The sequence below is a fragment of the Canis lupus genome, chromosome 4 (assembly GCF_048164855.1).
Source record: "Canis lupus baileyi chromosome 4, mCanLup2.hap1, whole genome shotgun sequence".
Taxonomy (NCBI): domain Eukaryota; kingdom Metazoa; phylum Chordata; class Mammalia; order Carnivora; family Canidae; genus Canis; species Canis lupus.
Genome location: NC_132841.1, coordinates 23,548,555 through 23,571,928, shown reverse-complemented (window position 1 = coordinate 23,571,928; position 23,374 = coordinate 23,548,555). Strand labels below are relative to the sequence as shown.

General features: G+C 39.0%; 1 protein-coding gene across 5 annotated transcripts in view; it reads left to right on the top strand.

Annotated features, from left to right (window-relative positions):
- Positions 1–23,374, top strand: part of ASCC1 (activating signal cointegrator 1 complex subunit 1) — a 105,433-nt gene that overhangs the window by 22,653 nt on the left and 59,406 nt on the right. For all 5 annotated transcript variants that reach the window (XM_072823501.1, XM_072823502.1, XM_072823504.1 and 2 more), the window contains exon 6: positions 15,945–16,081. In XM_072823501.1, the coding sequence (XP_072679602.1) occupies positions 15,945–16,081 (137 nt within the window). The remainder of the gene's footprint in view (positions 1–15,944; positions 16,082–23,374) is intronic.

Sequence of the window (23,374 nt, the reverse complement as noted above, 5' to 3'; positions counted from 1 at the left end):
TTTAGAGAGAGAGCACAGGTGGGAGGTGCAGAGGCAGAGGGTGAGGAAGAGAATCTCAAGCAGACTCTTCGCTGAGCGTGAGCCTGACTCAGAGCTCCATTGCATAACATTGAGATCACCACCTGAACCCAATCCAAGAGTTGGATGCTTAGCCAACTGTACCAATCAGGTGCCCCAGTACCCTAACTTATTTCATCAATCCTCTATTAATGGACCGTTAAAGGAAATTATTTTTATTAATATTACTATAATGAACATTTTTGTATGTGCATCTTTATGTCTTAGCTGATGATTTCTTTGAGAGATATATATATTTTTGAAATAAATTTATTTATTTTTTGAAATATATTTTATTTTTTCTTTTGTTTTTGTTTTTGTTTTTATTTTTAGATAAATTTATTTTTTATTGGTGTTCAATTTGCCAACATATAGAATATCACCCAGTGCTCATCCCATCAAGTGCCCCCCTCAGTGCCTGCCACCCAGTCACCCCCAGCCCCCGCCCACCTCCCTTTCAACCACTCCTAGTTCGTTTCCCAGAGTTTGGAGTCTCTCATGTTCTGTCTCCCTTTCTGATATTTCCCACTCATTTTTTCTCCTTTCCCCTTTATTTTTATATTCCCCAAATGAGTGAGACCATATGTTTGTCCTTTGATTGACTTATTTCACTCAGCATAATACCCTTCAGTTCCATCCACTCTTTGAGATATATTCTGAGACAGATTCTTAGAAATAGAATATGTGGGTTAAAGGAGAGTAAACCTTAAATTTTAATAGATTTTTTTAAAGATTTAATTTTTTGAAAAGATTTTATTTATTTATTCATGAAAGACACAGAGGGTGGGACAGAGACAAAGGCAGGTGGAGAAGCAGGCTCCCCGCCGGGAGCCCGATGTGGGACTAGATCTTAGGACTCTCTGATCCTGACCTGAGCCAAAGGCAGATGCTCAACCACTGAGCCACCCAGGTGCCCCTCCAAAGTTTGTTTTTAAGCCCCTTAGGGGCAGATGTAGAGTATGCTTTACTGTAGGGCTAATTTAGCTTCACTACTAAGGTGTATCCTTTCTGGTATCTCTGGTCATTGTTCTGTGTATTTAAGAATAGTCTCTCCATTCTGGCTGGTAAGAATTTGAATATTTACCTGCTATTTGAACTTTGGGTATTGTTTGGCTAACAGCTTCTGTTAGTTGTTCTTATCTGGTCTTGTGAGTTTCACATGAGCTCTACAAGTGCAGATTGTTGTTCAGCCAAAGTCTGAAAGAGACTTTACGCAGATTTCTTGATTTGCATCTGCCCCCACTTTTTTTTTTTTTTTTAACTTCCTCCTCTAGTGGTTAGCCCTGCAAATTTTATTTGCCTTGGCATTCATTCCTGAAATCCACTTTTTGTCATCTCAACTCACTGGGCTCTGGTTTCCCCACTCTGTACCACTGTGGAAGTGGTACAAAAAGCCAGGATGGGACTCAGTTTGCTCTTTTCTCCTAACTTAGGGATCACTTTTCAGGACTATTAATCTAATGCCTGTAAACATTTGATTTATATATTTTATCTAGTTTTCTAGTTATTGATAGCAGGAGGACGAGTTCTATAGGAATTAATTTTCCCTGGGCAAGAGGAGATATTCTCATATATTTTTAAATGGAGATATTCATACAGCATAAAATTCCCATTATTGAAGTGCACAGTTCAGTGATATTTAGTATCTTTATTACAGTGCAACCATTGCTACTAATTCTAGTATGTTTCCATTGCCCCAAAAAAGTAAATCCCATATCCACTAAGCTGTCACTCCCCATTGCCACCTTCCTCCAGCCCCTGACAAGCACTCATTTACTTTCACCATGGGTTTGCCTATTTTGAATATTTCATGTAAATGGAATCATATGATGTGTAGCCTTTTGTGTTTCACTTACAGTGTTTTTAAGGCTTATCTATGGTTTATCATGTAACACTATTCTTTCTATGGCTGAATAATATTCCATTGTATGGATATACCACATTTTGTTTACATATTCCTCCATGATGAACATTTGACTTGTTTCCATTTGTGGGCTATTATGAATAATGCTTCTGATGATTTGTAATCTTGTAAATAAGGCTAGGTTTACCACTAGTTTTATTCACTCATTCAACATTGAGTGATATATAAAATAGCAAGTAATTGTTGAGCTCTCGCCTTGTGCTAGACAGTGTCCTGAGTGCTTTCTGTGTTATTTTGTTTAATCTTCAGTCCATCCTTATGTGGTAGATATTAATATTCCATTTTATTGATGAAGGAATGGAAATTCTGGGAGAGTAACTTACCCAAGGTACTACAGTTATGGGTCTACTGTGCTAAGTAGAATGGGTGATACAGCATTGTGTGTGACCTAATAATTGCTCTAATTCATACAATCCAATAAAACAAATATATGAGGTTAGTTGTGATAGTCACTATAGGAAATTATTTGAATGGAAAAGAATCCTGTTGAAATTGAATATATTTTGGGGTGCTCTTTGGTTTTTTTGGTGGAACATGTGACTCTTGATCTCAGGGTCCTGAGTTCAAGTCCCACATTGGGCATAGAGATTACTTAAAAGCATATATATATTTTTTTAAAAGAAAGAAATTCAAGATGTTTTGATGATTGCTTGTCTGTTAACCAGTTTTACTAGTCTTTTAGCAAGTATTTTCTTTTATTTATTTTAATTTAATTTAATTTAATTTAATTTAATTTAATTTAATTTAATTTGTAAGTAATCTCTATACCCGTCATGGGGCTCAAACCTACAACCCTGAGATCAGGAGTTGTACACTAATGACTAAGCCAGCCAGGTGCCCCCAGCAAGTGTTTCATTGAGACCAACCTTTACTAAAATTGGATAGTAATTTGCACAGTATTTGAAGATTTAAAAAAAGAATAAGAAAGCCTTCCCTGTTATACTTGTTTTGAGAAGCAGAGACACAAGCAGAGGGAGAAACAGGCTCCATTCAAAGAGCCTGACGTGGGACTCAATCCTGGATCCCAAGATCATGCCCTGAGCCAAAGGTAGATGTTCATCCGCTGAGCCACCCAGGCATCCCGTGCTTGGATTTTTCAATTCTAAATCATATATTCCCTAATTGTTAAAAAAAGATATATGGATCAGATATCATCTAAGAAGGCCTTTTGTTTATTAGGGATGTCTATCTTTAGTCCTGAATCAGGACTGCAAGAAGTGAGACTATCTTCTTAAAACAACTCATTAATATTATTAGATTATTAAATATTAATAGTATTTTGAAAGATTTTTATTCTCTTTTTTTAAGTAGGCTTCATGCCCAACATGGGGATCAAACTCATGACCCTGAGATCAAGAGTCACATGCTCCATCATCTGAGCCAGCGAACCGGCTCCCATAAATAATATTTTTAAAAGGTGAATTTATCCTCTTGGATAGTTATGTCAAACATATCAAGTCCTTTTGGGATCTCGTGTGAAAGATACTATTGAAATATGAGTTTATTAGTTTACATTTGTACCCTACCCTATTATGAGTTTTCTGTTGCTGCATAGTAAATTACCTCAATCTTGGTAGCTTTAAACAATATCCATTTATCATCTCATAGTACTTAGTAGTTCTGTAGATCAGAGAATCTTGTGGGTTCAACTGGGTTCCCTGCTTAGCGTCTCACAGGCTGAGATCAAGGTGTTGGCCATTTTGGAACACACCAGAGGCCCTGGGGAAGAGTCTACTTCCAAGTTCAGTTCCTTGTGGCTGTAGTCCTGAGTCCCATATCCTTGATACGTGCCCCTTCTAGCTTCCATTAAATTCTCCTATGCTTCAAATCTCTGACTTCTGCCATCAGCCAGAGAAAACTGCTTTTTTTAAAGAGCTCATGAGTATAGATCAGGCTCGTTTGGGATAATCTCCCTATCTTAAGGTTAACTGTGCCATATAACATAGCAGTGACGTCTCATTACTTTCATAGGTTCTACTCCCAATCAAAGGAGAAGGGATTATATGAGAGTCCGGGTCATTGAAGGTTATTCTTAGAATTCTGCCTACCACAGATATTTAAAGACTTTATATATTTTAGAGAGAGAGAGTAGGAGGGAGCAGAGGGAGAGAGGAGAGCAACAAGCAGACTCCACACTGAGCGTGGAGCCTAATGCAGGGCTTGATCCCATAAACCCGAGATTACAACTTGAACCAAAACCAAGAGTCCAGTGCTTAACTGACTGAGCCACCAAGGTGCCCTATATTTTCATTTTAAAAAAATATTTATTTATTTATTTTGAGAAAGAGAGCGTGGAAGGGGAGGGGCAGAGGAAGAGGGGGAGTCCCAAGCAGACTTTCTGCTGAGCCTAGAGCCCGACTCTGGGCTTGATCTTATGACCTCAAGATCATGACCTGCGCTGAAGTCAGGAGTTGGACGCTTAGGGTCACCTAGGTGGCTCAGTTGGTTAAGCATCTGACTCTTGGTTTTGGCTTTGGCTCAGGTCATGATTCCAGGGTCCTGGGATTGAGCCCTGCATCGAGCTCCCTGCTCAGTGAGGAGTCTGCTTCTCACTCTCTTAGAAGGATCTCTCAGATGGATCTGCCCCTTCCTTAGCTTATGTGCGTGCTTGCTCTCTTTTTCGCACATGCACACTCCTCTCTCAAATAAATAGATACGATCTTTAAAAAAAAAAAAAAGAGTTGGATGCTTCACTGACTGAGCCACCCTGGTGCCCCTCCATTTTCATTTTTATTTTATTTTTAAAGAATATTTATTCATGAGAGATGCAGAGAGAGAGAGAGAGAGAGAGAGAGAGAGAGAGGAGCAGGTGGGGAGCCTGATACGGGGCTCCCAGGACCCCAGGATCACGACTTGAGCCAAAGGTAGATACTCAACCACTGAGCCACCCAGGTGCCCTTAATTTTCTTTTTTAAAAATTTTATTTATTTATTTATTTATTTATTTATTTATTTATTTATTTATTTATTTATATTCATTCATTCATTCATGAGAGAAACACACGGGGGGCGGGGGGGAGGCGGGGCGCAGAGACACAGGCAGAGGGAGAAGCAGGCTCCATGCAGGGAGCCAGACATGGGATTCGATCCTGGGTCTCCAGGACCACACCCTGGGCTGAAGGCGGCACTAAACCACTGAGCCACCTGGGCTGCCCAGTTTTCATTTTTAAACATTGTTGTGAAGGTCACATTTTTGATATAACAGAGGACCTTTCTCCTCACATTGTATCTTTCCCTCACCCTTGAACTTTTATTCCTTTAAAAAAGTCTCTTTTCTGTCTTTATTTGGTGGCATGCTTGTCCTTGACCTCACCCTTGATTCTCCAAGGAAACTGTGAATTTACCTTTTAGAAGAGCGTTTTCTGAAATCACCTTCCTTTGTGCTGATCAGTTTATAAGAAATGTTATTTCACTCCAGACATTATCACTATCATCCCTGTGCTGCAGCTCTTTAAGCCTGAGTATTTAATGTAGGATTTAGAAGCTCGCAGACATCTGCAAGGTATTTTTCATCTGTGTGATCTGTAGATAAACTGCACCTTACTTTTTCACTCTTTCGTCTCTTGCATTAATATTCAAAGATGTCTTCACTGTCTGTGAGTTCAAGAAGTATATTAAAACCCTGTATATCTCTCAGTCATTCTATAGCTGGTAATGCTGCTATAATTCTATTTTATCTCACAGCAGGGTCCAGTAGAAAGCACATCAGTAATGAAAAACAGTAATTCAAAAATGTGTTTGGTGGAGCATTCTGAGGGCTTATAGCAACAGGGGGTTTCTCAGGCTGCCTGGAGAACCTGGATAGGTTATAGCTCCAGAAACTACATAGTTCTGCTCACATTGTAATGTGAAGGCTGACACTGGGCAGAAGGGACTAATGGATCTGGGTCCTCCCCCCCCCCCCCGAGTTGGGATTATTTTTCCATTTAGTATTCATTGAAGAAGAAAATTTATATATAAAACCTTTGGTGTATAATTTAGGATTCTTCATATATAAGGGGAGTTGTGGGATTTTTAATTATCTTATGAACTAATTTAGAATGGAGATGGAATAGTTGTCTTTGGTTGTAAGAAAATTGTAAATTCCTGAGTCTTGCTGTTGGGTAGGAAAGTAAGAAATGTTTTATATATGTGTGTGTATATATATATAATTTTTTTTATTGGAGTTCGACTTGTCAACATATAGTATAACACCCAGTGCTCATCCCGTCAAGTGCCCCCCTCAGTGCCCATCACCCAGTCACCCCATCGCCCCACCAACCTCCCCTTCCACTATCCCTTGTTTGTTTCCCAGAGTTAGGAGTCTCTCATGTTTTGTCACCCTCTAATTTTTCCCACTCATTTTCTTTCCAGAAAGTAAGAAATGTTTATAAGATTCATATATTGCACAATTTGAATGGAGATATTTGCTTTGAACAAATGTTTATCTTCTATTCATTCGGTATTTATTAGATGTCTGCCATTTGCCAGGTTATGTATTATGTACTAACGATGGACTCTACTCTTATGGATGTTGTACTCTAGGGAGGGAAATCATGTGGATATAGTTACAGCATTGTGCGATAGGTGCCATTAGGGGGGACTGCAGTGGGTACCTACAGAAGATGTTCTCCAGTGGTTGGAAAAGGGAGGTGACACTTGAGCAGAGTCTTGATGGAAGAACAAAAGCTTGTACCAGGTTGGCAAGTAGGGGGTGGGCATTCTCTGCAGGGGAAATGGCACCTGCAAGGTATGGCAGTGTTCTAGTCTGTTTTCAAGGGAGAGTGGGGAGGTTTTTAAGAGTAGAGTCTAGAAGTGGGTAGGGTAGGGAAGAGTGGCAAGGTGAATGGTATCCAGGTGGTAAAAGGTCTTGTATGGGTAAAGGATTTTGGTTGTATCCTAGGATTGAGCCCAGCGTGGGGCTCCTGCTAACTGGGGAGCCTGCTTCTCCCTCTCCCTCTGCCTTTCTCCCTCCACTTGTGCTTGCTTACTTGCTCTCTCTCTCTCTCTTTCTCTCTCACATACACACACACACAAATAAATTAAAGCTTTGTATAAAAAATTATTAACTTAGAATTGTAGAAAAATAATTCTGAAGGCAGTGTGCAGAGTGGATTGAGGGTTAAGGAGTGGGGTACCAGAGGCAACTACCAGTTAGAACCTATTGATAGAGTCTATTGAAAAAAAAAAAGACTAGGGGCACCTGGGTGGCTCAGTTGTTTAAGCATCTGCCTTTGGCTCAGGTCATGATCCCTGATAGAACCCCATGTCGGGCTCCCTGCTCTGCGGGGAACCTGCTTCTCACTCTCGTTCTGCCTGCTGCTGCACCTGCTTGTGCTCTCCCTCTCTCTGTCAAATAAATAAAATCTTTTAAAAAAAGAAAAGACTAGATCTGGGGTTTATTTAGGAGGTTATGTACTCCAGAAATATTACAGAGGTCTCTAAGGTGGGGATAATAATAGTACCCATCTTTACTGCTGATATGAAGAGTAAATGTGTTAATAGATTATGGTGTTTAAGCTATGTGCAGAGCATGGCACATAGCTAGTGCTGTATAAGTGTTAGCTGTTTCTGTAATAATGCCATAGATTACAGTATGGGCGATGAGGGAAAGCGTGGCATCCAAAAGAAGCTAAGGGTCTGATTTGAAGAAGTGGTGTACTGTTAACACATTACTAATGTTTGAGTGATCAGTGTCTGGAAATGAATGTAGGTTGGTAGATAGATTGTGAATTAGTGCTTACAACTAACTTAAGGAGGATAGTCAAGCTTTTAGAAAAGTAAGGTTAGGGGCAACCCAGGTGGCTCAGCGGTTTAGCACCACCTTTAGCCCAGGGCATGATCCTGGAGACCTGGGATCGAGTCCACGTCAGGCTCCCTGCATGGAGCCTGCTTCTCCCTCTGCCTGTGTCTCTGCCTGTGTCTCTGCCTCTCTTTCTCTCTGTGTCTCTCATGAATAAATAAAAAAAAATCTTAAAAAAAAAAAAAAAGAAAAGTAGGGTTAACCCCTCATTGTTTTCATTAAAGATAAGAAGGATGCATTCTTTAGTAAAGGGAGGATACTCTTTGCTCCTTTTTATGGGTAAGGATATTTAGACAGTGCATTCTTTTTTTCTGGTCAGTATAAAATCTAATGTTTGAATATTTGTCCTTTGTTTTTAAGAATCTCCACTTTCCCGTAATTACGTCTGTATAGAATTTATAAGCCAGAAGAATCCAATCCAAACTCTGTTTTCTGAAGCATATTCAACTTAAGATATTTAATAACATATAGAGACTCTCTTGAACATTCTTTTTTTTTTTTTTTCTTTTTAAAGATTTTATTTATTTATTCATGATAGTCACAGAGAGAGAGAGAGGCAGAGACACAGGCAGAGGGAGAAGCAGGCTCCATGCACTGGGAGCCCGACGTGGGATTCGATCCCGGGTCTCCAGGATCGCGCCCTGGGCCAAAGGCAGGCGCCAAACCGCTGCGCCACCCAGGGATCCCTCTCTTGAACATTCTTAAAGAATAATAGAAATGACTCAGCAGAGTCATTTAATTAGCTCTTGATGGTGCTTTATAAAGCGAGCAGAGATGGTATTTGTTTAGAGTGGTACATGGCCATGTAAGAAGCAGGAAGCAGGGGAAGCCTGTATTTATTCCATACTGTGTGCCAGAGGCTTCTTCACACATGTCTCTTTTAATCCTCAGAACAACTCTGTGAGGGAAATGTCCTTTTTATAGATGATGAAATTGAAGTTTCAGGACAATTGAGTAACTCACTTTGGATCACACTGCTGATAGGAGGCAGAATTAGAATTTGAATGTAGGCCTGTCTGGTTGCAAAGCTAAATGCTCTTTTCACCAGTCTGCCTTATTTGAATAACTTTCCTGTGTGAATGAGATTTATGTCACTTGCCCAGAAGTGATTTCATGGGGTTTAGCCATAAAAAAGGAAAGAAAATATGAGCATAGGGAAGGCTCCCATGTTTATTTCCTGTCCTTGCATGGAATATCAGGAAGTGAATTGGTGGATCCCTCATGAATACCTATTTTGTACTTAATTATAGGTTTTGTGGGAGCATGTAAAAAATTTATAGGACCTTTGACATAGAGGTAAACTAGGCCATCTCCTACAAAGGAGGAAAACGAGGTCCAGGGAAGCGAAATTGCTTGCCTAATTACAGCTGGTTTGTAACAGAGTCAAAATTAGAACCCTAGACTCTGTATTCCAGGTTTAAAGGCCTTTTATAGTTAAATCACGTACCTTTGCTATGCCTGGAGCTCCTAGAAGATGATAACCGTGAATATAATTTGAGGAATTTTTTTTGCTTTGTTTTGTTTTGTCCCTGGTTCTCAGCATGTAATGTCAAATCAGAGTGCTTCTGGTGGTACAGGTTTGCATTAGATTCATAGGTGTTCTTAACTCTTACGTAATGGCATGGAGGCTTCCCCTTGCTAGCTGACAGCTCTGGCAGATGTGCCTGCGTTATATCCCATCTGTGTGGAGAGGAAGATTGAGTTCTACCTGGGGCTTTAAGGAAGCAGAGAGAATGAGTGAATGCTCCATGGTGGGCTAATCCATACTTTCCTCCACTGGCCTTTTCCCCAAGCTTGACATTTTTAGATTTCGCTATTACTTGTTAATTGTTCATGCTGATAGCATTGCCAGCAGTTCTGCCCCAGTGGAGCCCACGTGCTGGATTAAAAGTGCAATCAATGAAGGGCCTGTGAGGATGTGGTAGTTGCTAGTGATAGATCGTGGAGCTGCAGTTTGAAGGACGGGTAAGGTTGCACCTGAGACTGCTTAGTTAGGATGTGACCTGGAACTCTGCACTGTGGCTGAGGCCTGCACACCAGCTTTGGGGAGGTAGCTGGAGCATCATTTTCTCCTTGGATAAGCCCTTATTTAACAAATAAACACTTTAGGGGATCCCTGGGTCACTCAGCGGTTTGGCGCCTGCCTTCGGTCCAGGGCGTGATCCTGGAGACCCGAGATTGAGTCCCACATTGGGCTCCCAGCATGGAGCCTGCTTCTCCCTCTGCCTCTTTCTCTCTCTGTCTTTCATGAATAAATAAATAAAATCTTTAAAAAAACAACAACAACAAATAAACACTTTAGATATGACATAGCCCTAAAGAAACACTTTCTTTTTTTCATTTAGACAGAACTGTTCTAGGGAATTCTGTTACCTCACCCTTTGCTGCTTCTTGTTGGGTGGAAAGTCGTCACCATTAGAATTTTCAGGCACCAGCCTGATTGTCCAACCTAATGGAGTAAAATCGTTCTAGCTGCAAGTAATGGTGAACTTGGAGCATGGCCCAGTGTAATTAAAACCCCTGGAGTAAAGAATTTGCTGTTGGTCTTTATTCATTTCAGTCAAGAGGCTTGTGGGTAGGAATATGATATATTCCGAGCAAAGACAAATAGTGGCTCTAGAGATTTATGCCATCGCCTTGAAGATTGTTTGGTTCCACATAAAATTTGGTTCCACATTAAATTTATATAATTCAGTAAGAGAAAAGATTTTTCTTCATAGATGGCATTGCTAAAATTCAGGGTGTTTCTCCATTTACTAAAAGACTGTCCAGTGGGATTACATATAAATGATATAATTTCTTTTTTTTTTTATTTTTTTTATTTTTTTTTTATTTATTTATGATAGTCACAGAGAGAGAGAGAGAGAGAGAGGCAGAGACATAGGCAGAGGGAGAAGCAGGCTCCATGCACTGGGAGCCCGACGTGGGATTCGATCCCGGGTCTCCAGGATCGCGCCCTGGGCCAAAGGCAGGCGCCAAACCGCTGCGCCACCCAGGGATCCCCTAAATGATATAATTTCTAATACAGTTAAAGAATGAAGGCTTATGACTCAGAGTTCTCCAGAAGAATTCAGATTGTGTGGCCGTTAGGTATCCCATCTGTTCTTTTTCCTGCTCTTTTGTGTTCTCTATGTTTTGTTTCCCAGTATTTAATATTTTCTTGGCAAGTGAACTCAGGTTGACCTAAGTGATAGGCTCTCAGAGAATAAGGTAAGGAAGGAAAAGTTCTAGAGCTTCCTTTTGCTAGGTAGTAAGTTTTTTTGTATTGTTTTAAACCATTAAATTTGTGGTAATTTGTTACAGTACCAATAGGATACTAATAATTTTAAGCTCACAGAAAAGTTGTAAGACTAAGGATAGCACCCTTTACTCATACTCAGAACACTCTGTTCTTATCATTCTCCCTCTCTTTTTTCTTTCTTTCTGAACCATTTAGAGTGTGTTGTGCATATTATGGCCTTCTAACCTAACGATATATGAGCAGTTCAGTTTCCCCATGTCCTTAATGTCTGTCTTTTTGATTATAGTCATTCTGATGGGGGTGAGGCAATATCTCATTTTGATTTTGATGTGCATTTCCTTGATGACTAATGACGTTCAGCATCTTTTCACATGTTTCTTAGTCATTAGTATATCTTCTTTGGTGAAATTTCCATTCAGATTCTTTGTTCATTTTCACATGGAATTATATATCTTTTTATTATTGAATTTTAAGAATTTATTATATATTTATATTTATTAGATATATGAATTGTAAATATTTTTCTCCCAGATATTTTTCTCTGTGGCTTGTCTTTTCATTTTCATTTTCTTTTTTGGTTTTTTTTTTTTTTACGATTTTATTTATTTTTTCATGAGAGACGAGAGAGAGAGGCCAAGACGCAGGCAGAGGGAGAAGCAGGCTCCATGCAGGGAGCCCGATGTGGGACTCCATCCTGGGACTCCAGGATCACACCCTGGGCCGAAGGCAGATGCTCAACCCCTAAGCCACCGGGGCTGCCCAATGGAATCTTTTGAAGTACAAGTTTTTAAATTTGATTAAGTTCAATTCATCCTATTTTTTTCTTTTATAGATCATGCTTTTATGGTGTCACATCAAGGAAAGGCAAATATTAATATCTCTTTTTAGAGAATTATGAGATTTGCTTTATTCTCCATTTAGTGATCAGATCCATTTATTGTGTGAGCTTTGTTGAATGTGTAAGGACTTGCCTCTGGGTGATGATCACATTGTTCCTGCCTCTTCTAAATGGCTGTTACTAATGAGGCAATATAGTATTGATCAAAAGTGTAGACTTTGTGGCTTGACTGCTTGGGTTTGAATTTTAGCTTTATCTCTTACTAGCAGTATTACTTTGGGAAAGTTATTTTACTTCTCTGTGCCTCAATTTCCTCATCTGTAAAATGGGGATAATATATCTTTCCTCATAGGGAATTTGTCTATGTAAAGTGCATAGGAAATGCCTGGAACAGAATAAGGGCAAAAAAAAAAAAAAATACTAGCTCTTATTATGAAGGAGGCAATTCTTAACTGTAGTTTGGGATGAAGTTATGGATGGATTTTGGAATCATTTGAGGGGCATTTAAACACTTTGCATGCCTTTCTAAAATGACAGGTCCTGCCACAGGTTAGAGCAGCTGGGGTGATAAACATTGCACTTAGCCTTCCTTGACACATTTACAACTGATTGTTCCTTAAAATCACTTTAATTAAATGAGGCAATTTGAGTTGATGTGTAGAATCACAAAATTCTTCATCAGTTATAAAAATAAACTCCATTAACACTTAGAAAATGAATAATCTATTAACTCCTGTTGCCAACGCAAAAATTAGGCAGTCTTAGGCAAGCCAAGAACAGAATGTAAGCTATCTGTGTTTGATAAATTCATTTCTTTGCCTTTGGGGTAGTTTATTAATCTAGGGATCAGATTACGGAACCAGAACTTGGCAATGCAAAGTAGGATTTGTGCTTTGCTTTTGCTGGAGGAGAAGATTCTTAACTTTTTTCTTGTCTTCATTTGCAGAATGAACATAATGAAACTTGAGACCTACTTAGCTTCAAAAGGGATTCGTGATCTGATATGGGACTAGTATCAGGATACTTTTTTTTTTTTTTTATAAGATTTTGTTTATTCATGAGAGACACAGAGAGAGAGCCAGAGACACAGGCAGAGGGAGAAGCAGACTCCTTGCAGGGAGCCCAATGGGGAACTTGATCCCTGCACCCCAGATCACGCCCTGAGCTGAAAGCAGACTTTCAACCGCTGAGCCACCCAGGGATCCCTAGTATCATAATACTTAAAGAATTTGTATAACTCAACAACAAATGGGCAAAGAATTCACATAGATATTTCTCCAGAGGAGGTATCCGACAAGGACATGAAAAGATGTTCAACATCGTAGGTCAACAGGGAAATGCAAATCAAAATACATTGAGGTAACATGTCCTACTCAGTAGAATGGCTATAATAAAATTTTGAAAGGAAAGTAGTAAGTGTTGACAAAGGTGGAGAGAAATAGGAACCCTTATACAGCTGCTAAGAATGTAAAATGATTGAGATGTGGAAAACTGGTGATTCCTCAAAAAATTAAGCATTAAAATTACTATGTAACCCAGCAGTTCCAGTCTTAGGTATATACCCAAAAGAACTGAAAACATGGCAACACAGAAACTTGTACATGAATGTTTATAGCAGCATTATGCGTAGTAGCCATGAGATGGTAGCAAACCAAATGGCCATTAAAGGTGAATGAATAAACAAATTATGTTATATATACACAATGGAATATTATTCAGCCATAAAAAGGAATGAAGTACCAATATACGGTATAACTTGGATGGACTTTCAGTTAACATGCTAAGTGAAAAAAGTCGGGCACAACAGTCATATATTGATTCCTTGTATATGCTATATCCAGAATAGATAAATCCAAAGAGACAGAAAGCAAATTAGAGGTTACCAGGGGATGAGTGATGCGGAATGGAGAATGATTAATGATTATGGAGTGTTTTTATGGGGTGAAAAAGTTTTGAAACTAAAGAGGACTGATGGTTGCACAACATTGTGAATACAGTAAATATTACTAAATTGTACACTTTAAAATGGTTAATTGTATGTTAAGTGAGTTGCACTTCAATTGTTTTTGAAAAGGGAGATTTATGAGTCTATTTACTATTTTGGCTACCCAGACACAAATGTTTTGAAGTGCAAAGAATAAGGAATGATGAAAAAGGATAACTATATTTGATGTGGCAACTCCAGTGTCTGGATATCTCTCCATATTCATTTTTCATTCTTCTCTCTGCTTGGGAGAATTTATTCTTAAAACATAATATTTTACCTGAAAATACTGTACTGTCTGCTAAGATAGAAACGGTGTTTTTTTTGTTTGTTTGTTTGTTTTAGATTTTATTTATTTATTCATGAGAGACACAGAGAGAGGCAGAGACATAGAGGGAGAAGCAGACTTCTTGAAGGGAGCCCGATGTAGGACTCCATCCCCAGACTCGGGTTCAAGCCCTGAGCCAAAGGCAGATGTTCAACCACTGAGCCACTCACTTATCCCAGAAACAGAGTTTTTTTTTTGTAGAGAGTATATTCTTTGGGGAATCCCATCAAAGAAAAAATCCCAGTTGCTCTGGGCCTAACAGAGCTGGTAAAGGAGCAAAAAAGATATTATTAGAGCCTACATTTAGAAGGCATTCTGTTTCCCCCAGCATGCCATTCTATCAGGCTACCAGTTCCTTTTCAAAAAAATTTATTTCATTGAGGTGAATTTCACATAACACAAAATCAGCCATTTTTTTTAAAGGTTTTATTTATTTATTCATGAGAGAGACACACACACACAGAGAGAGAGAGAGAGAGAGGCAGAGACATAGGCAGAGGGAGAAGCAGGCTCTGTGCTGGGAATCTGACGTGGGACTCGATCCCAGGTCTCCAGGATTATGCCCTGGAAAGCGGTGCTAAACCGCTGATCCACCAGGCTGCCCCCAAAATCAGCCATTTTAAAGGGAATGATACATTGGCATTTTGTGCACTTACAGAGTTATGTAACTATGAGCTCTGTATCACTTTGAAACATTTTCATCACCCCAAAAAGAAATCCTGTACCCATTAAGCATATGCTTGCCAGCATTTGTTATTTTCTACTTTTTTATTATAGCCAGCCAAATTGGTATGAAATGGTACCTTATTGTGGTTTTCATATGCATTCTCCTTAATGCCTAATGAAGTCGAACATCTTCATGTGCTTATTGGCCATTTGTATTTCTTCTTTGGAATAATGTCTACTCAAGTTCATTTTTTCTTTCTTTCTTTCTTTCTTTCTTTCTTTCTTTCTTTCTTTCTTTCTTTCTTTCTTTTCTTTTCTTTTCTTTCTTTCTTTTCTTTTTTTTCTTTCTTTTCTTTCTTTCTTTTCTTTCTTTCGGCAGAAGGAGAGGGAGAGAGAGAATCTTGAGCAGCCTCTGTGGCCAGGGTGAAGCCCAAGGTGGGGCTCGATCTTACAACCCTGAGATTATGACCTGAGCCGAAAATCAAGAGTTGGATGCTTAACTGACTGAGCCACCCAGGCACCCCTCAAATTCATTTTCTATTTTAAAAATTGAGTTCTTTGTTTTTCACTTGTGGAATGCATTCTTTATATATTATGGATATACACCCTTAACAGATACATGATTTGCAAATATTTCTGTAATTCTGTAGGTTGTCTTTTTACTTTCTGATAGGTTGTCTTTTTACTTTCTTGATAGTGTCGATACACAAAAGTTTTTAATTTAGGTGAAGTCTCATTTATCTATTTTTGTCTTCTGTTGCCCATTCTATTGATTAATATCTAAGAATCTATTGCCAAGTCCAGGGTCATAAAGATTTTCCCCTAAGAAAACTCTTCTAAGAGTTTTATGGTTTTAGCTCTTATGTTTAGGTCATTGATCCATTTGATGTAATTTTATATATGGTATGAGGTATGGGTCCAACTTCGTTTTTTTGCATGTGGTTATTCAGTTGTCCTAGAATTATTTGTCGAGGAGATTCTTCTTTCTCCATTAATTTGTCTTGGCATCTGGTTGAAAAATCAGTTGGTCATAGATGTGTGGGCTTATCTCTGGACTCTAAATTCTCTCCCTGCCATTTACTTTTGTGTGGGCTGAGTTTCTTGTTTTTCTCCCTTTGATAACAGGATCATGGGGTTGATAGCACCATTTTCCAGAATCCCAAAAAACTTCACCTAACCATTGGGATGTTGGTGCTTTTGAGTGAACAAGAGATCCAGCAGACATGTGAGATGCTACAGCAGTGTAAAGAAGAATTCATTGAGTAAGTAATCTACAGGAAAGGGGAAGGCTGGTCATCTTTTACTGGCTTCTCTTTGGTATCACAGACTTGGTTTTGTGCGTAGGCAAACTTGTTTTTGTCATATGGTAACAAGGTTTGTTGACTCACCCAGTTGTACTTAACATTGGACCACTGTCCGAAAAGCTTAAAATGGATTTAAAGCAAAAATTAAAAATTTTTATGGAAAGACTTTATACTAGTTTAGTAGGCAAATTTTGTTATTAACAGGACATCCCATTATTTTCTTTGAAAGGAAATTTTCTTCATTATGTATTGAACAGTATGGGATACTGTACTAGTGTTTTGTGCTGCTTAACACATTACAATCTTGGTGGCTTAGAACAATGAAGATTTATTATCTTATAGGTCTATGGGGGTAGTCTGATATGGGTTTCACTAGGCTCAAATTAAAGTGTCAGCAGGGTTGTTTTCCTATCTGGGGGTTCAAAGGAAGAGTTTATTTCCTTGCTTTTATTTTTTATTTTTTTAAATTTAAAAATTTTTTTTTTAATTTTTTGCTTTTAAAGCCCATCTTCTGTGGTATACGTATACAATGGAATATTACTCAGCCATTAGAAACGACAAATACAAAAAAAAAAAAAACAACAAATACCCACCATTTGCTTCGATGGAACTGGAGGGTATTATGCTGAGTGAAATAAGTCAATCAGAGAAGGACAAACATTATATGGTCTACTTCATTTGGGGAATATAAAAAACAGTGAAAGGGAATAAAGGGGAAAGGAGAAAAAATGAGTGGGAAATATCAGAAAGGGAGACAGAACATGAGAGACTCCTAACTCTGGGAAAAGAACGAGGGGTGGTTGAAAGGGAGGTGGGCGGGGGGGTGGGGTTGACTGGGTGACGGGCACTGAGGGGGGCACTTGATGGGATGAGCACTGGGTATTATGCTATATGTTGGCAAATTGAACTCCAATAAAAAAATTTTTAAAAAAAGCCCATCTTCCTGAGGCTACATCCACATTCTTTGTCTAGTCACCTCCTTCTTCTGTCTTTGTCAGTAGCAGCTTTTCATCACTCTGACCCATTTATCTCTGTGATAAAGTTATCACATACTGGCCATAGTAGGGACAGGTTCACTGCTTTTAAGGACTCGTGATTTGATGGAGCCCACCCAGATAATTCAGGATAATCATCCCGTCTCAAACTCCTTAACCTTAATCACATCTGCAAAAGTCTGTCTGCCCTGTAAGATAGCCTATTTACAAATTCCAGAGAATAAGACGTGAATATCTCTGGAGGGCCATTATTCTGTTACCACAATAACTCAAACATACAACACGATTCCTTACAAAGGTCTTCATTGTATTTCAAGAAATGCACTTTAATTTTCTTTTTTAAATAAGGTAGTTTTGTAAGATACCAATAACTGTTCAAGTAGTCTCTTTGGGCTCCAGGAAAACATTGCTATTCTGGGGGCAGAGTTGTTATTCTTTTTACTATAAATTTTTTTTTTTTTAAATTTATGATAGTCACACAGAGAGAGAGAGAGAGAGAGGCAGAGACACAGGCAGAGGGAGAAGCAGGCTCCATGCACTGGGAGCCCGACGTGGGATTCAATCCTGGGTTTCCAGGATCGCGCCCTGGGCCAAAGGCAGGCGCCAAACCGCTGCGCCACCCAGGGATCCCTACTATAAAATTTTAATTTACGTGTACATCTGACCTAACAGCTTTATTTAAAGAATCATCTTCCCTACTCTTTACTCCTTTTTCTTAAGATTGATGAAGAATAAGAGAAACTTGAAAACTGACTCATTTGAAGAGGATTTTTAAAATTCAGTTATATTCAGGTCCCATACTATTTTAATATGGCCTTGTAGAAATGGGTTCCCTAGTTCATTCGATAAGATGAGGTAAAAAGGATTTAAAAAATTTTATGTATATTATATATGAAACTGTGTAATGTAATGACATGTGGGCCATTTCTCCTTTTCCATTGTTTTGAAGATAAGATATTTTTCGGGACCCCTGGGTGGCTCAGTGGTTGAGCGTCTGCCTTTGGCTCAGGGAGTGATCCTGTGATCCTGGGATGGAGTCCCACATTGGGCTCCCTGCATAGAGCCTGCTTCTCCCTCTGCCTCTGTCTCTGCTTCTTTCTCTGTGTGTCTCATGAATAAATAAGTAAAATCTTTAAAAAAAATAAAAGATATTTTTCTTGAGCAAAATCATGAGCTGATGGAGTTTGCAGTCTGCAAAGAATACTTCTTTGTCTTGATCTTTGCTCACTGATGGATATAACTGTTTTCTCTCTGTCTTAATCTAAAATTCAAAATAATTGTTTGAAAATTAAATATTTACAATTTCCTTGTGTAAGATAAAACTTTATACCTTACTTCACAAAGCAGAGCAATGTTACCTGGTTTAAGGGTAAGTCCTTTATTTCCAGGTAGTTTTTTTGTTAAATGAAACTGAAAGCAGCTGCATTTTCTTGACTGCCATTAGGATAATCTTGCTAAGAAGTTGTTTCAGGGTAGATAAAATATTTGTTTAGGGAAGTTTTTTTTTTTTTTTTAACCTACGAAAATCAGGTCACAGGGTTTTAATCACTGAAGCTTTATCCTGAGCTATGTGAGGATTTAACTGAGTTCCTCTCTTTTATGTCTCTTGGTGCCTTTTGTGGCTAAATGCCAAATCTGAGTCCTTTTAAGCATGTCAGGGTTGGTGTGCATAGGAAATGAAGAGCAGCCTTAATAGTTCCTAAGAATTTTTGACATGACAGGATGAAAACAGTAATTGTAGTTTTTCAAATTCAGCAAAGCTTTTGAAATAGGACAAAGTTACACTGCCAAAAATCTGCAGTGCAGGCAAAAATTTTTTGAAGATCCTTTTTTCAAAAGCTGGAAAGATTCAAAACCAGCAAGTAGAGTAAGCCTCCCCAGGCCTCTTCTCCCACCTTCTCCTCTGCCACATTTACTCTCTTAAAAAGTATATAGTGCAAAATTAATTTATTTCTGAGGAGAAGGAGAATCAGATTTGGCTGTTTAGATGGATTAGAAGTGCCTTGTTTCCCTAAAAGGAAAAAAAATATCTCCTACAAAAAAGAACCACATATATACACATGTACATGAATACACACATGCACACACACTTACAGCCCTGGTGAGTAAAATGTATTATTTAACTTTTTTTCCTACATTACTGTTCTATCTATCTATCTATCTATCTATCTATCTATCTATTCTGTTCTACTTTAATCTCAGCCTTTGTGCTTGGTATAGTTAGAAAGACTCAGTAGGGGATCCCTGGGCTCAGCGGTTTGGTGCCTGCCTTTGGCCCAGGGCGTGATCCTGGAGCCCCGGGATCGAATCCCGCATCGGGCTCCTGGCATGGAGCCTGCTTCTCCCTCTGCCTGTGTCTCTGCCTCTCTTTCTCTCTCTGTGTCTATCATGAATAAATAAATAAATAAATAAACTCTTAAAAAAAAAAAAGAAAGACTCAATAAACGGCATTGCTAATCTCAACCTTTTGTGTTGTAAAGATCCCAAATTAAAATACAAGAAAGGAAAACATTGAAATTGAATAGACTAATATATACTTCACTGGCTTTTTATTTTTAAAATTATTTATTTATTTATTACTCATGCGAGACACACAGAGAGAGAGGCAGAGACACAGGCAGAGGGAGAAGCAGGCTCTATGCAGGGAGCCCGACGCGGGACTCGATTCCGGGTCTCCAGGATCATGCCCTGGGCCGAAGGCAGCGCTAAAGCGCCGGGCCACCAGGGCTGCCCTTCACTGGCTTTTTAAATTGAAATATTAAATAAATGGGGCTAAATTCAGATTTAATGAAACCTGTAGTGCTATATACATATTTTAAAGAAACGGGTAGTTGAATATTTGTTTTAAATTTTGGGGTGCTTTTTGTGTTTAAGGGATGTTATCTGATCAGAAACAGAACTTTGGGGCAGCCCGGGTGGCTCAGCGGTTTAGCACCGCCTTCAGCCCAGGGTGTGATCCTGGAGACCCTGGATCGAGTCCCACGTCAGGCTCCCCGCATAGAACCTGCTTCTCCCTCTGCCTGTGTCTTTGCCTCTCTCTCTGTGTTTCTCATGAATAAATAAATAAAATATTAAAAAAAAAAGAAACAGAACTTTGATTTCAGTTCTTAAGCTAACGGCTCATGTAGCTCTATCGATTTTGAATGAATTATTCAGTGTCCAGTAAACGCCGAAGCTTTAAATGTATCCCTTGTGACTTTTCTTTGTGAGATGTAGAACACAAACAGTGCAGTGGCTCTAAGTAGATAGTCTGACAAATATGCAGTACTTCTTAGTTCCAGTATCACTCTTCTTGTACCTAAATGTTCCCCATAAGCCTGAGGTAGCACCAAATAGTAAGGTAAAGCAGGACAAGAGCGAGGAGGGAAGAGGAAAAATACCCACGGACCAGTGTTTGGTTCCTAATCATTGCCTCAGATGTCATTCAGTTGAAGAGTATGCTCAACTGGTGTCCCAGGTGGAACAGTTTTGTCATCAAGACAAAGAGCACCAGGCAAACCACTGAATTTCTCTCCCTCTTGATAAATCCTAGGGAAGGTTGAAAGAGTTTCTTTTCCTGCTCCAAAGGCAGGCTTTAGATCCTGTTTCATGGTTTCATTTTTTGTTGTTCTTGATACCCCATCTCATTCTAAAGATTTGAGGTAGTTTGTAATGAGGACATAGATATGAAAGAGAATCTTAAAGTCAGGGAGCTCAGAAACCGTGAAGATGGGATGGGGAGAAAATGTTTACCTGAAAACCAAGGCAATGTTCTAATTGTACTTGAACATTAGAATTTAGTAGTTTTCTGGCAGCCCCGTTGACTTAGTGGTTTGGTGCCACCCTTGGCCTGGGGTGTGATCCTGGAGACCGGGGATCGAGTCCCACATTGCGCTCCCTGCATGGAGCCTGCTTTTCCCTCTGCCTGTGTCTCTGCCTCTCTCTCTCTCTCTCTCTCTCTCTCTCTGTCTGTCTCTCATGAATAAATAAGTTTTAAAAAAATCTTTAAAAAAAGAATTTAGTGGTTTTCAAGTACTGGTATACTTGAACTGTATTCCACAAACACATCGATTATTACAGTTCTTTCTGATAAAAAGGACCATAGCATTTTTTTTAGGAAAGAATCCTTTGCTTGTTCTTTTTTTTTTTTTAAAGATTTAATTTATTTTTTCATGAAAGACACACAGAGAGAGAGAGAGAGAGAGGCAGAGACACAGGCAGAGGGAGAAGCAGGCTTCATGCAGCGAGCCTGATGTGGGACTTGATCCCAGGTCTCCAGGATCACACCCTGGGTTGCAGGCGGCGCTAAACCGCTACGCCACCGGGCTGCCCCCTTTGCTTGTTTTTAATGCAAGAAAAACTTGTCATGTAAATATTAACTCAAAATGATGATGAGCAGTGTCTTCAGGAATTTTGCAGAAGATACAGTGGTTCATATGGTTCTCTCTTGTATTGATCCCTAGAATTTGAGGTTATAACATTAGACATAATCCAGTAAAAACATATTAGGGGGAAACTAAACCAATGGTATGGTGCTTTTGGGTGATCTAACTATGCAGAGTTAGGACCCCCCCCCCACGTCCTCCCTCTTGGCCCCCCCTATGTATAGTTAGTATTAAACTGTTTTTCTCATGTAAGTTTGGTTGACTGCACTTTGATAGGATTGAATGGCAGTCTTTCATATTGAATTCTTTGGCTGTTACTTGAAAAGGAGATGTGTTGTTGGTTAAAGCTACAGGCCTTAGGTAAAAGTGCAGAGCTTGGCTTATGTTTTGGAATATCCCACTTATTAGAGGTGGTAATAGGGATTCTTATGATGAAGGCAATTTTTCTTGAATATCTGTCCAGAATATTTAGTTTCTTACTGAAAGAGATTCTATCTTGTGCAATAATATGGTTTTGAAGTTTTAGGGAAATATATATATTTTTAAAGATTTTATTTATTTGAGAGAGAGAAAGCTTGAGCAAGGTTGGGGAAGGCAGAGGGAGAGGTAAAAGCAGACTCCCCACTAAGCAGAGAGTCCAACGCAGGGCTCCATCCTAGGACCCTGGATCATGACCTGAGCTGAAGGCAGATGTTTAACTGACTGACCCCCCCAACTGCCCCTAAGAGAATCTTTGCCATGAAGATTCCTAGGCTACAAAGGGTCTTTGTATGGCTTTGGTTCAATATCAAAATAACTTTTTTGTTAGCAGAGATCTATGGAGTACCTATTTTATATAAGACTGTGCCAGGTGCTGGGGATATAGGAATAGACAAGATGGATGGACTCCCTGGCCTCATGAGTCTTGCAGAAGACTATGTGTGGTGAGCTGATTTTTAGCTAGGTTTCATCTTGGCACTGCAGGGCCATTTCTGGCTGAAGCTTGAGTCTGTTTAAGGCATCTGAGAAGAAGCAGGATGGTGAGGTTTTACTTAACAGAAAAGTAATACATGCACATGTGAAACTAATATAATGTATCTCAATTATACATCAGTTAAAATGAGGTAATAATGTATTAGTTTTGGAGAAGTCAAAATTGCAGATAAGCAAATATATCGCTTTTAATCCTACCACTTAAAGATGACTGTTAACGATCTCACACTTGTTTATATGCATGTGTGTAGTTTTTTCTTTGAGGTGTAATTTACTTACAGTAAAATGCACAGATCTTAAGTGTAGTTGATGAGTTTTAACAAACACCTACACTCACGTAACTTCAGCCAAATCAAAATGTGGTACATTGTCATCACTCTGCAGTTCCCTCGTGACCTTTTCCAAAAAATTCACTTCTCCCAGAAATAATTGTTGTTCTGATTTCTATTTCTATAGATTAATTTTGCTTGTTCATGAATGTCATATAAATAAAATCATTCAGTATATACATTTTTGTGTTTGGCTTCTTTTGTATCTGTGCAGTATAAAAAGTTGTGTTTGGCTTCTTTTGCTTCTATATTTTTATATTAGCTTTTTAATAGGTAATACACTTACATGGTTCAAATTTATTTTTATTTTTATTATTTTTAAAGATTTTATTTATTTACTCATGAGAGACACACACAGAGAGAGAGAGAGAGGCAGAGACACAGGCAGAGAGAGAAGCAGGCTCCATGCAGGGAGCCCGACATGGGACTCAAACCCAGGTCTCCAGAATCAGGCCCTAGGCTGAAGGCAGCACTAAACCCCTGAGCCACCTGGGCTGCCCGGTTCAAAATTTTAAAGATACATCGTTAGCAGCAATTTGGCAATATTTATAAAAATTCTTCAAGAATAGGGATGCCTGGGTGGCTCAGTGG